This window comes from Diospyros lotus, chromosome 6, assembly GCF_014633365.1.
Source record: "Diospyros lotus cultivar Yz01 chromosome 6, ASM1463336v1, whole genome shotgun sequence".
NCBI lineage: Eukaryota > Viridiplantae > Streptophyta > Magnoliopsida > Ericales > Ebenaceae > Diospyros > Diospyros lotus.
This window is the reverse complement of record NC_068343.1, coordinates 1,565,876-1,581,224: the sequence shown is the minus strand read 5'-3', so window position 1 is coordinate 1,581,224 and position 15,349 is coordinate 1,565,876. Positions and strand designations below refer to the sequence as shown.

Here is a 15,349-nt window from a genome sequence, read left to right as displayed (position 1 = left end):
ATATTAGCATTTAAAATTCAAATATATACTATATACAAATTTAAAAATTTATATATGCATATTTTTTAGAAATTTTATATTAATAAATAGAAAAAAAAAATATTCAAGATGGTTAATGGACTAGTTTGCTCTTGACTCTAATTGGTCCAATGTTTAGTTTAGAAATTTTAAAGATCTCAATTTCAGTTCCAGCTAGTCTAAATTCGATTTATTTCAAATTGAATAAATACCCTTATTTGAATAAATTTTCTAAAAAAATATCTCATTTTGTGAGATTTATGTTAATGTAAAAAATGTCACTATCTAAAAAGACATTTACTGTATGAGAGAACTTTTTTTTCGAAAAAAATGTGTTATTCAGAATTATAACAAGATATTTATGTGATTAAAAAATATAAATATTCTTAATAATTTTGTACTTTACAACTTTAGTTACTTTTTTTTTTCTTTAGTTTCATTATCATAATTATTAATATAATAAAAATATCTTTGTATTTTTTTTCTCATCCCTTTATTATCTTCCTTTATTTAACAAATTGATTAGAATTCAACAATTATTGATATTTATTTTATTTTAACAGTGGTTAAATCATCAAAAAAAACTTGAGAGAGATTGACAAACAATTAAATTACTAATAGTTTATTATATAAAAATAAAAAGTATAAATATATATTTTATCATGATAAAAAATTAAATATATTTAAAATAATAATAAATATAAGTATAACATGATATATAAAATTGTTGAAACGTGAACAAATTATAGAGATTTTTGATTATTGATAATTTTTTGCTTAAACTATCCGACTCTTTCTAAAATTAATGATTTGGCTCATTTTAATTTAAGTGTACGAATTAGTTCCTAGAAAACTAAAATACATAAAGATAAAATTAAAACTACAATTTTACAATATTTAAAATTTTTAAATATGCGTGGTGGACCATTTATATTATTCTTAAAAATTCAAGAAATATAAAGTTAAGAGATATTTTTATTATTTTTCAAATATTAATATTTTTTTTTATATTTTTATCAAACAACAAAAATATTAAGTGTAATTTATAATTTATCCTTTTACATTTTTATAATTACCAAAAAATATTATTCAAAATTATTTGTATTTATAAATTATAATGGATTAAACATGAATAAGATGCCAGAAAATTTTTGGGTATTTTTATATTATATATTATGTAATACATTATTTATATTATATAAAATATATCGGACACTGAGCCATGGAATGGAACTGGCTGCCGTGGCAAGAGGAGAGGACATCAGCATATCCAGTTCATCTCAAGGCCACTTACAGGACACCAGAGAGAAGAAGCCATTGCCTCAAATCCAAATCCAAATCCAAATCCAAAGCCATCTCCATCTCCGGCGACGATGAAGTCGTCGATTTACTTCTCCCAGCTATCCCTAATCTTCCTTCGCTCAAAACCCCTCTCCTTAAGGCCAAGTCTCTCTCTTCCCCTCCGCTCGAGACCCAAGCTCCCATCCAAATTATTCTCAATCCAACCCTTCTCCACCACCTTAACCCAATACCCACTTCAATACGACCTGATCGTCTCTCGCCCAGCTCAGTCTTCTTCACCTACCCAACGCCGCCGCCGCCCCCGAGAACCTCCACTCGCTCAGTCCCAACCTGCCGAGTCGCCCGACTCGGAATCCGGCACCGAGTTGGGTTTCGACGATTGGGTCGACAGGAAACTGACGTCGCCGCCTTCCGAGACCGAGTCACTTCGGCCTGTGTTGGATAAGTCGAAGCGGAAGTACTATAACAAGAGGCGGAGGAGAATGTACGGGTCGGATTCAGAGGATGAGGCTAGGCGTCGCGATGATGACGGGTTTGTTGAGTTGAAGCCCGAAGTGGTTGAGTTTCGGACGCTGCATAAGAGGGAGGAGGAGTTGTATTTCTACGATACGTTTGCTTACCCGTGGGAGAAGGAGAAGCATTATAGGATGGTGTATCAGTTGGAGAAGAAGTACTTTCCTGATCAGTGCTTCGACAAGGCGTTTCTTGAACCCGGCGAGTCGAAAAAGAGAGTGGTTGAGAAGGGAGAAGTTAAAGAGAAGCGGCTAGTTTTCTTTGAGGATGAAGAGAAGGGCAAGGATGAGAGTGAGAGAGACAAAGGGTTGGTGAAGGATGTGAAGATAGATGTTTCCGAGAAGAAAGTGGAAGAGTTCTTTAAGTGTTTGACGAAAGTCCCCAATAAGGACGATGTTGGCAATGCTGAGCCTTTTATTTCGACAAGGAGTATTGGGCTACCCCCAAGATGGGATAGCCCTTGTGGAACTGTTGTCCTAGTGAATAAACCTAAAGGTTAGTGAATTTTGGCTTTGTTCTGTTGTCAATTTAATCCCTTTGGAGGTTAATAGGTATGCACGGATTTCTCGGTTTTTTTACGGGTGACATTCGGTCGGTTTGATTATCAATTCGACCGAAATGTTGAAACCGAATAAGGTGAAATTGTGTAAAAAATCCAATTGAACCAACCAAAGAAACCAAAAACCAAAATACCTGAACCAACCCCAAAAAAAACCGAAAAGTTGTGAGTGAAATTTTTAATTACCTGAGTAAATTTTTCCAGTTGCTCAAGTAAATAGTAAAGTTATGTGAGTAATCTTAGATGTTACTCGATTATTCTTGAGATTGTACGTGAGTAATTCAATTCTTACTTGACTAGTGAGCAATGTTAATTGATTAATTTTCAGAAGAGAGAGTGAGTTAATTTCTGAACTATTATTTCTCAAGTAATGAGTAATGTTAGTCAACTAATACATGAAATTACATGAGTAATTACTGCATCATACTCGATTAACAAGTAACATTAGTCTGTAGAATTATTATCCAAATTCCAAGAATATTCATGTCAAATCACTAAGAACAAAATAAACAATAAACGGAAGCGTACCTGTATCCATTATGATGATTGATCAAAACGGGTCTTTTGATCTTCCAATTAATTCGTAGTTTCTTAAAATTTCTCTGTTGATGGGGATACAGAGAGATCAAAACTACTTAATCAATTGGGGACCATAACCCCTTTATATAGCAGTTAACAACTTCTAATATTTCTAAATTGGCCCTCATCAATTTAGAAATATAACTTATGTCTCTACACATTAATTCCATGATAGTTTAATACCCAATAGCCCAAAAATAAACTTTATAAATCACTTTTAATTGGCTAAACCTTAAGATAGCATTACACATTTCACAATACATTTGTGGCCCTATATATTGAATAATTTATTTTCAACAATCTCCCACTGAGCCACATATGTAACTTTACAAATGTGCACAACTTTATGAGCTCCAAAATTTTTGCTATCACTATTAAGGGTATTTTCGAACAATCTCGTCCATTAATTATATTGATATAGGATCAAAGTGATCTTCGTCACATTTAGCGTGACTAAATTCATCAATGGTCACGTATACCAATACAACCAAATGACATAGATTAATCATGGATGTGTAGATGGAAATTACATGTGATGTGATCCAAACATGTCTATTTCCAACTGGTCCTACCTTATTCCTTAGTGAGATCAATACTGAATATAATATATCAAAGTGAAATGAACCGAATACTTTATTTCTGTACAAAAAATATTCAAATACAAGAATGTCTTTATAAACAAACATAAAACAACAAGAATACAAACTCTCACTAAAACATGATATCTTCACACAATACAACACCCATATGAATAGTGTGCTCATGAAAGACCTTAGGTGGTAATCCCTTGGTAAGCGGATCCGCAATCATGGAGTTTGTCCTAATGTGTTCTATGCAAATCTGTTCACTCTGCACTCTTTCCTTCACAACTAGGAACTTTATGTCAATATGTTTAGACTTAGATGAGCTCCTATTGTTATTGGAATACAGAACTGCTAATTTATTATCACAATATAACTTAAATGGTTTTTCTATACCATCCAAAATGCGCAGTCTAGTGACAAAATGTCGCAGCCATATTCCGTGGTTAGATGCCTCATAACACGCCACGAATTCTGCCTCCATGGTAGAAGATGCTACGAGTGTCTGCTTGGCACTCCTCCAAGAAATGGCTCCTCCAACTAGCAGATAAATGTAGCCTAAAGTGGATCTTCTACTATCTTGGCATCCGGCAAAATCGGAGTCGGAATACCCTAAGATCTCCAATTGATCCGATCTCCTATATGTGAGCATGTAATATTTTGTTCTCTGCAAGTATCGCATAGCCCGTTTTGCTGCTTTCCAATGATCCATGCCAGGGTTGTTTAAATATCTGTCTAACATGCCAACAATGAATGTTATATCCGGACGTGTACAAACTTGAGCATACATTAGACTCCCGACAGCTGACGCATAGGGAATCTTCTACATCTCCTTAACTTCAAGTTGATTCTTAGGGCACTGACTGAGACTAAATTTGTCTCCCTTAGCGACAAGGGTGTCACCTGGCTTACAATTCTGCATGCCAAATCTTTTAAGCACCTTATTGATATAGCTCTTTTGTGATAATCCAAGAATATACCAAGAACGATCTCGGTGTATCTGAATCCCTAACACAAAAAAGGCATCACCAAGATCTCTCATCTCAAAATTCTTTGATAGATATCTCTTGATTTCATGCAACAAGCCTATATCATTAGTGGCAAGCAATATGTCATCAACATACAAAACCAAGAAAATATGTTTACTCTCACTGAATTTTTGATACATACACTCATCCATAGCATTAACCTCAAAACCAAACGAGATAATGACTTGATGAAATTTGTGGTACCATTGACGGGAAGCTTGTTTGAGCCTATAGATGGATTTCTTTAATTTGCAAACCATATTCTTTGGGTCTCCTGACACAAAGTTTTCTAGTTGCACCATATAGATCGTTTCATCAATGTCGCCATTGAGAAACGCCGTCTTAACATCCATTTGATGTAACTCAAGATCAAAATGTGCAATAAGCGCCATAATAGCCCTAAAAGAGTCTTTTGTAGAAATCGGAGAGAAAGTCTCTTTGTAGTCAATGCCCTCCTTTTGGGTAAAGCCTTTAGTTACAAGACGAGCCTTATATCTTTCCACATTACCTTTCGAATCCCTCTTGGTTTTAAATATCCATTTACAACCAATGGGTTTCGCACCTATTGGTAATGGGACAAGATCCCAAACTTTATTGTCTTGCATAAACTTGTACTTCTCATTCATGGCATCAATTCACTTTTGAGAGTTAGAATCCTGCATGGCTTGATGGACATTAATTGGATCATCATCCACCATTCCAATATCTTCCTCACGTTCTTGAAGAAATACTATATAATCGTCTGGGATTGCACTTCTTCTTTCTCTAGTGGATCTCCTTAGTTCTTGAGGTTGTTGAGTTTGTTCTTCAGGAATAATTACTTCATTCTGAATGGGAGGTTGTTCAACATTGTCTTGTTGAGATTCCTGATTTCTTTCTTGATCAATGACAGGTATAGAAGCCTGTACATTATCAAAAATAATAGTAGGAATTGAAACCGATTCCTCCTCAAAGACAATGTCTCTAACCTTATTTCTCCCACCAAACTCAATATCTTCAAAAAATGTTGCAGTTCCCGTTTCAAAAATTGACCTAAGTGTGGGATCATAAAATTTGTAGCCCCTAGATCGCTCAGAATAACCAATAAAGTAGCTGCTCACTGTTTTGGAGTCCAATTTCTTTTCATGTGACCTATAAGGCCTTGCCTCAGCTGGACATCCCCAAATGTGAAAATGCTTTAAACTAGACTTTTTGCCTATCCAAAGCTCATAAGGTGTTTTGGCAACTGCTTTAGTTGGAACTCTATTTAGAATATAAGCTGTAGTCTTTAGTGCTTCTCCCCAGAGTGATTTTGGTAAGGTAGAATGACTAATCATACTCCTCACCATATCCTTAAGAGTTTTGTTTCGTCTTTCAGTTACACCATTCATGCTAGGAGATCCTGGCATAGTGTATTGTGGGACGATTCCACATTCCTCTAGGAATTTAGTAAATGGTCTTGGACGTTGTTCGCCTGAATCGTCATATCTGCCATAGTACTCACCACCACGGTCAGATCTGACGATTTTAATCCTTTTGTTGAGTTGATTCTCAACTTCAGCTTTAAAAGCTTTTAACACATCTAAAGACTGAGATTTCTCATGAATGAGATATAGGTACCCATAACGTAAGTAATCGTCTATGAATGAGATAAAATATTGTTGACCATTCCAAGAACCCGTAGGGAATGGTCCACAAATATCTGTATGAATCAATTCTAAGACGTCTGAAGTTCTGTTGGCACCTAATCTCTTAATTTTGGTCTGTTTTCCCTTGATGCAATCAATGCAGACATCAAAGTCTGTGAAGTCAAGGGAATCCAAAATGCCATCAGACACAAGTCTCTCAATTCTAGCTTTTGAGATATGACCTAATCGCTTGTGCCATAATGACGCTGAATTTTCTTTGTTTAATTTGCGTTTAGTACCCCGAGATTTCACGTGCAAGGTTTCATGATATGACGCAACAGTATCAAGCAAATATAGGTTATCATATGCACATAATAAACTAGTACCAATAACATTTGAATTTAATGAAAGACTAAACTGATTGTTTCCAAAAGAACAATAATATCCAGATTTGTCCAATAAAGAAACAGAAACCAAATTTCGTCTAAAAGACGGTACAACAAAAGTGTCTTTCAAATCCAAATAATAACCAGTTGCTAATAATAACCTAAAAGTGCCTATTACATCAATTTCCACCGATTTTTCATCACCAGCAAATATGTATCTTTCACCATCAGTTGGCTTTCGGTAGCTCAGGCAATCCTGCATAGAAACACTTATGTGAGTAGTAGCACCAGAATCTAACCACCAAGTGTTTTTAGGTACTGAAGCTAAATTAACCTCAGAACAGACCAAATTTAGAATTGTACCTTTCTTTGCACGCCAAGCGTGATATTTGGCACAATCCTTCTTCACATGTCCATGCTTATTGCAAAAGAAACAACCCTTATTGTCTTGTTGTTGTTTCTTCTGTGCTAGACCCATAGGAGCAACTTCATATCCTTTCTTTCTTTTCTTGCCCTTATCTTTAGAAGTGCTAGCCAAGTGAGCACTTTCAGTTCTATCATGCTTCAATCTTTCTTCCTCTTGCACACAATAGGAAATGAGCTCATTTAGAGACCATTTCTCCTTCTAGCAGTTGTAACTGACCTTAAATTGATTGAAGTGTGCAGGAAGCGGGATTAATACCAAATGCACAAGCAAGTCATCAGACAGCTCAAGCTTTAATCCCTTAAGTTTTGAAGCAATGTGAGACATTTCCATGATGTACTCCCTTATGTTATCTTTGCCTGTATATTTCATTGAAATCAAGCGTTGCAAAAGCGTGCTTGTTTCAGCCTTATCGTTTTTCGCAAAACGCCTCTCAATTTCGGCAAGGAACTCCTTAGCATTAGTTATCCCTTCGGACGCTACACCTCTAAAGGCTTCCAGAATGCCGTGCTTAATGATCATAAGACTCATGCGATTTGAGCGGTCCCACTTCTCAAAGTTCCTCCTATCATGAAGTGAACTTTCATCCGTAAGAGGAGCGGGTTGCTCAATCCTGAGCACAAGGTCTAGATCCATGCAGCCTAGAACAATCAAATTGTTCTCTTTCCAATCCTTGAAGTTTGTCCCATTCAGCATGGGAATTGAATTTATATTGGCAGATATTGTAGTAGCAGACACATTAGCTGTATAGAGAACAAAATAACCAAATAAAAACATGCTCAATTAATATCCATAATAAATCAATCAATAAATTCAAATAATGGTGAGCCCCATCTCAAGATACCTAACGCAACATTAATATCAAGTCTTTGGACAATAATATTAATTGTAAGTGGTACTCTTGGTGTAGTAATCAAACACTGATAATAACTACATATCAAACAATAAATCTTCCTTTGGGCCAATTTATTGGTCACATGTATAAACCGAACAATTATCACGCATTTATTACCACAGGTGCACATGAAATTATGTTAAATATTTACCTTCCTTTGAGTCGATAAATATTCACACAAATTACATCCACACAACTGTTTATATCTTAAAACAAATTAATTTCCACAAGAAACACTGATAATAACTACATATCAAACAATAAATCTTCCTTTGGGCCGATTTATTGGTCACATGTATAAACCGAATAATTATCACGCATTTATTACCACAGACGCACATGAAATTATGTTAAATATTTACCTTCCTTTGGGTCGATAAATATTCACACAAGTTACATCCACACAACTGTTTATATCTTAAAATAAATTAATATCCACAAGAGATGTCACTTTGGCAATATGTTATTTCAATTAATTTATTTTAATATATATATAAGCAAGCCAATATCTGAATTTACAAATGCACCAAATTCCAAAGTGGTGCCACTAAGACTGGAAATGCATGCGCCACTAAGACTGGAATTGCATGCCAATATTAATTTATTGTTATATTTTTCTTCTACAGGAAAAATAATAGAAAAACGAATTAAAAACTGTTCTGAATTTAATTAATTAAATAATTAATAAATTGATTAATTGATAAATTGGAGTTTTGGGCCATGTCTGAAAACCCTAGGGGATGAACCCCTAGGGATGGAGGCAGCGGTTACCGGTTAGGCTGCCCCTCTGCCACGACACCGCGGCCTGGAGGCCGTGGCCATGTCTTTTCCTTAATGCTGCGGCCAGTGGCCACAGCTTTTAATTTATTGAATGCAGCGGTCATTTGGCCGCTGCCATCTTGATGCCGTGGCCACTGGCCACGGCTTTGATTTTCTTGATGCCGCAGCCAGATGGCCGCGGCTGTTCCTTATTGGTGTAGTCTTTTACTGCGCCGCAACCGAATGTAAAAACTTTATTTTAAAAAATCGAATCCATGAAAAAACTCAAATTTCATAACGTGAAAAGTAAATCATGGATAAAAACAATACGATTCTTAATGATTTAACATGAAACCGCTCTAATACCACTTGTAGAATTATTATCCAAATTTCAAGAATATTCATGTCAAATCACTAAGAACAAAATAAACAATAAACGGAAGCGTACCTGTATCCATTATGATGATTGATCAAAACGGGTCTTTTGATCTTTCAATTGATTCGTAGTTTCTTAGAATTTCTCTGTTAATGGGGATGCAGAGAGATCAAAACTACTTAATCAATTGGGGACCATAACCCCTTTATATAGCAGTTAACAACTTCTAATATTTCTGAATTGGCCTCTCATCAATTTAGAAATATAACTTATGTCTCTACACATTAATTCCATGATAGTTTAATACCCAATAGCCCAAAAATAAACTTTATAAATCACTTTTAATTGGCTAAACCTTAAGATAGCATTACACATTTCACAATACATTTGTGGCCCTATATATTGAATAATTTATTTTCAACATAGTCAAGTAATCAAAATTTTACTCAAGTTATCGGTAGGTTCGGTTTTTTTGATTTTTTTTAATACGAAAATCAAACTGAACTGAATTAATCGAAATTGCCAAACTTGAAAACCAAACTGAATTAAACCTTATCTTGAACCAAACCGAACCAGCAATTTCGGTTGGTTCAATTTGGTTATTTTGGTTAAATTGAAATTTTGTTCACCCCTAGTTTTCATTGTGCTATACTTCTGCCGGAGTGACAAATATAATTGCTGGAATTTGCAGTTAGATGTTACTGGCTCAACTGTATGAGGTATATTATGAAAACACGGAAACTTATGTAACAAAAAACCAATGGATCATACAAATGAGCAAATAGAAGATATGCATGCTCAAGGTCTATTAGTTTTGGTAATTTTGCTGTATGGTCTGAACAGTGATGTTGCATTATTTCCCGGCCCAGACCCTTTTTCTCTTTTGTGGAACTACTCTAAATATGTTAAACTCCTGTGATTGGGATATATTGATGCTGAGTTTTTTACATTGTGTTTTCTTTGGGAAAGAATAGAATTATGGTAATTTCTTTTTTATGTATTCTTGAAGATAATTATATAATACCATGGTATAGGATGGACGTCATTTACAGTTTGTGGAAAGTTGCGGAGAATTGTCAAGGAGAAAAAGGTGACTGTGCTTTACTCGATCTGGGTTTGAGGCCTCCATATTTACTACTGAGATGTTTGTCTTACTAACTTATTTTTCTGTTATAGGTAGGCCATGCTGGAACCCTTGATCCTATGGCAACTGGCCTACTGATTGTATGTGTTGGTAAAGCTACAAAGCTGGTTGACAGGTGAAATCAATTGTATCTCTAGTATTCGGGAGCCCTTTAGAAAGTTTCTGGTGCTTTCTTAAGGATTCTAAATACTTGTTTTGCAGATATCAAGGCATGATTAAAGGCTACAGTGGAGTCTTCCGTTTAGGGGAGGCTACCTCAACTTGGGATGCTGATTCACCGGTGTGTTTGTGATTAAGATAAAATCCTTTCATTACTTCTTGTACTGATGCTATTTTCCTTTTTACTAATCTGAAACTGGCAAACTTGAACATCCATTCTGCTCTACATAAAGATAATGTTGGTTAATATGTGTTTGTATGTGTACACATGTAGGTGAAACAGGAAAAAGGGGAAGCTAAAGTTCTCAAATAATTTTGCTTGACTTGAGATATAAATGAACTTCTAGTATGAAATACCTAGCAAAAAAAAAAACTTCTAATATAAAACTACTTGGGACTGGAATTATTCATATAGCATGTTAGTCACAAAATAGCGTGCCAAATTTCCAGTCTGATTATGATTCTGAATTAAATGATTGAGATTATAAATATGATTAATGCACTGTAGTCATTCACAGTTTTCAGTTATATGTAAATGCAATGTGAGGAGTTCATTAGTAAAATGTCTTGGAGACATGTTTGTGAGATGTCTAGCACCTTGACCTTGACAAAAAAAAAAAAAAAGTAATGGTCCGGACATGCTTCAATGGAGTTTGATAAATTATTTCAAAATGGAATCCACTAAAACAAGGTTTTATGTTGACATGTGAATGAACTGAGATGAAGACTAAATATAGTGTCTTTATCTTCCAGCTTTGTCTGGCTCAGTTCACCCAGTCTTTTCTATATTTGGTCATTACAAGTTCTTTGTCAATCTGTTAGGGTGAGAATTTCTTTTTGTTGCATTTTGAGATTGCTGCCCTGTGGCACTTGTGTTAATCAATTTTCGAGTCAAGTTAATCATTCTTTCATTCAGGTTATACAACGTGAACCATGGGAACACATCAAAGATGAAGACATAAAGAAAACTGCTGCATCATTTTGTGGGGAGATATGGCAAGTCCCTCCAATGTTTTCTGCTATCAAAGTAAGATTTCCTACTCTATTTTTGTTGTGGACTTAGATGGAAATAGAACAGAGGAGTTAAGCTTGAATGGCTTTTGTTAGTCCAGATGAGTTTTGTCATAGAGTTTGCTCATAATTTGGTAGGGTTCCTTGTGCCGAAAATCAGAAATGATAGTCATATCATTTTTATTTTCAAGGGGCTTATTGTACTAGTTTATTGGTCAGTTTGGTTCAAATTGCTACCAGGCTCAATAAACTGAACTCACCATATCAGTTCTCTAATATTTTATTGAGCACCAGTTCATGAGTCTATTGCGCCAAATGGGGTTGGTTCAGTTCAACCCTTGGTTCTAAAATATATATTTTTTTATTTTGTTAACCTTTTGGATTGAGCTCCTTAGTTTATGTATATGCAATCCAGTAACCAGTTTTGGCCCACAGGGTAGTTGACCCAACATGACCATGAGGGCATTGTCCCTTCTTTGTTCTCCTTCATCCTCATTGGTCCTTCATTCGTAGTGGTGACTTTATTGTTAGAAAATTGACCTTGCCTTTAGACTAAAAAGCTCTCTTTTGCATCCCCTAGACAAAGGAAACCATGCCTTCTTGCAAGATTTGTTTGAAATAATGCTAGGAAAAATGTTGGTGTTGCCCCATCTAATATCTTCTTGCAAGAGATCTTTGCCATTAAATTATTTCACCACTAGTTTTGTTATATGTTGTTAGAGATAAATCACATATAGACCTAATAGCAAAATGGTTGATTATTGCTTGTAAAGATAAGATATTTCATTTTTCCCCTCTGATTCCTTGGATTTATCTGTGACAATGTCACAATAGTTAGTTTTTAAACAGCATTGCTTGGTTTTATGATGGGGAATCAATTTCTTTGCTTTTTGATAGGTTGGGGGTGAGAGGATGTATGAAAAAGCGAGGAGGGGAGAAAGCATTGAACTTTCACCCAGGCGGATATCAATTTTCCAATTTGATATTGAGCGAAGTTTGGATGACAGGTTGTCTGAATCTCAGATGGAAGCTTTTGTATATCTAATTTATCATATTTATGTTGTCATGCTCCAATTCTGGGTTATTTTATATATAGTCTCTGCAACTTTGAATTCTCATGATTTATTTTCTGTCCTTTTTTTTTTCTGGATGGTTGGAAAGTTTGCATGTGACAAATACTAAGTAGATTGAGAGTGCTTCCAATGACAAATAAAGCTGAACTTTTGATAACAAGTGATAGTTGGAGCTCTTGTATAATGCTGTTTGCTAAATTCATCTTATGTTTTGTCCTACCTGTTTGCAGACAAAATTTGATTTTCCGGGTTATATGCTCAAAGGGAACATATATTCGATCTCTCTGTGCAGATTTTGGGAAGGCTTTGGGCAGGTCACTAATAATCTGAATATTCTTCTGCCTTTACTTCTTACTTATAATGGACACCTTTCCCGTGTAGCATTAATTTTTAATGTTTGTTCTTGGTTCTTCTTTTTTGGGTCTAGGTCTTATTTGTTTTATCTTTCTTAACATTGGGTCCCTGTTATAAGCAATTGACATGTTTCATTGATTATGCCACTTAAAATGGTTTTCAAACAGAAAGATGCAATGGCCCCTGACATTAAGATCTAGTCACATGATAAGTTACATTAACTATTTGCCTTTCCCAGGACCCCAACATTATGATCTTTAACTAGCCATCTCCAGAATCTCTTTTCCTAGCATAATGATAGAAATTCCTCACAATTCACAAGCAAGAGTAATCATATTTGATTAATATCTGTGGTGCAGCTATTTTCTCCAGTCTTTGCTTTAGTTTGGCCTGACCATGACTGAATGTTTTACTTGCAGTTGTGCTTATCTAACAGCATTAAGAAGAGACTCAATTGGTAAGTTCTGGTGGTGATCCAATCTTTCATATTTTGCTTTTTTGTCTTCATTATATTATTTATGGTAGAGATCTTATAATTTAAAATTTTATATGCTAATTGAATTTGGATCTTGTACTTTCCTGAAAAGAGGGTAAACAATCTCAGGAAATTTTGGACAATCAGGAATGTGCAAAAAAGGCTGCTGCTTTTTTTTTTTTTTTTCTTTTTGTGCATGAAAATTCATGAAAAAACATGGGACCTTGATTCCAATGGAACAACTCCACTATATCAAAAAATGAGTACCGAAATAAATTGCCCACCCTAGCCAAGTCGTATGATCGTATAATCCTTGATGCCTTGAACTTTTGAGCAAATCTTCTAGTGCCATCTTCAGTCTATGTGGGGATGCTTTTACCATGATTTCTTTAGTAGAGTCTATATACTTCAATGACTAGATGCTCAGATGTTGCTGAGACTTGAACTCCAACTTTTAAGCGGTTTGAAAACTCAGGTGGCCAAGAATGAATCATGGTGCACCTTGAACTTGGAAGCCCTCAAGGGAAGAATGGACACACCAGAATGCTACTTGAAGAGCCTCGATTCTTTTGTAATAGCTCTGAATGTATCCTTGGGGGTATCCCAAAGATGTGTCTTGTATTATCTGCGAGAAAGTGTTGCCAACCCTAAGATTCTTTGCCTCGTATATGAGAATTTCAGAACATGAGAGCAAGTTAAACATTTACTCAATATGGACTCTACCTGTTGCTTCATTAAAACGAGCATAATAGCTAGATCCATTAAAGCACCTGAGCTAACTTTAGGGTTGAACTGAATATTGCTTATTAAAAAATAAAATAGGACTGAATAATATATGTACTAGACTACTAGTTTGGATATAGTCCATAATGGAAATGTATGTGATGAGAAATGGTACAACTCTATTGTTCTGCTGAAAATATGAGGGTGTCAAGACTTAGATGCTTCCATAGGCTTGATAGTAGGTAAAATAAATAAAACATATATATGGCATAACATCATTGTTCTTGGAAGTGTGGTCCATCATGGTGCTAGTTCAAATTCGGATAACATTCTGCTAGCTTTTACAGCAACATGATGTTGGTGTTGCAACATGCTCATAACTGGATGCAATTTTTCTGGTCGCAGGGCCATATTCGGCAGATGATGCCTGGGATTTCAAAGAGTTAGAGGAAGCAATTACTAAAGGTTACATATAATATTCATTTGCCATTGCCTCAACTTCAGAAGCTTTGAGGAAGCATAATGATCTTTTTTGCTCTCTCACCTTCAACCTTTATAACTAAGAGGATTATTTCTACTTGCAATATTTAACTGCTGCCTAATTTGAGCGCAAAACTTTCAATCATATTCATCTAGTCACTGTACCCTGTGTGTACATCCAAGAGAAGAATTTTACCATATGCATGCAAAATTGGTCGCATGGTGGCCCAGAAGAGTTCCATAAGATGCCTTTGGTTGAGAGATCAAACATACAATTTTCTGACTACCCATTACTATCTGATACTTTTGAGCATTGGCCTCGCTGCATCCCCCGGATACTATATCTCCTGCAACTCTCTAGTCTGGATTATATTTTCAGAGAGAAAGGGATTAGCATACAAAAGTTAACATCCATTATGGAGTTAATGTAGCATTGAGAGAAGTTTGCCTCAGTTGCCCAGATACAGGTTAGTGTGCTGCAAGTTCTATTTTCCTGCAAACCTATGAACCCATTTGGTTATATAGTTTTTAGGTTTATATAGAAAATAAGTGAAACTAAATGTTTGCAGCCGTGAATGTTCGTGCAGACAAGATGATGATTTCATTCTGCGGTAGGTGCCGAGTGTTCTCTTTTTCAATCTGTCTTTTCTCGCCCAAGACTTGCAACTGGAAGATAAAAGTACCCAACTGGCTATGAGAATACGATTCTCCTTTGTAACAAGTAGAAGGTATCTATTTTTATGCTCCTTGTTAAAAAGCAGGAAATTATTGCCGGTTGGTTTATGTGATATTTTGTGTCGTTGATTAATTGATTTTAATCAGTTTTTTGCAATTTAGTGGATGATTTTAGAATTTGTCATCAAAACACCTTTTTTGCTAGCTGACACTTTCTTCTGAATATGA

The 15,349-nt window shown here is 35.3% G+C and overlaps 1 protein-coding gene across 2 annotated transcripts; it reads left to right on the top strand.

The window, feature by feature from the left end:
• The first annotated feature begins 1,263 nt into the window (after positions 1-1,263).
• Positions 1,264-15,278, top strand: LOC127803997 (uncharacterized). Of its 2 annotated transcripts, none has more exons than XM_052340692.1 (10): positions 1,264-2,328; positions 10,062-10,117; positions 10,204-10,286; positions 10,373-10,451; positions 11,247-11,357; positions 12,239-12,348; positions 12,645-12,728; positions 13,188-13,225; positions 14,372-14,913; positions 15,034-15,278. In XM_052340692.1, the coding sequence occupies exons 1-9, from the start codon at positions 1,392-1,394 to the stop codon at positions 14,440-14,442; spliced, it is 1,569 nt and encodes a 522-aa protein (XP_052196652.1). In that variant the 5' UTR covers positions 1,264-1,391; the 3' UTR covers positions 14,443-14,913; positions 15,034-15,278. The 2 variants fall into 2 exon arrangements, with proteins under 2 accessions (XP_052196652.1, XP_052196651.1); XM_052340691.1 differs by having other exon boundaries at positions 15,016-15,278.
• The last annotated feature ends 71 nt before the right edge of the window (positions 15,279-15,349 follow it).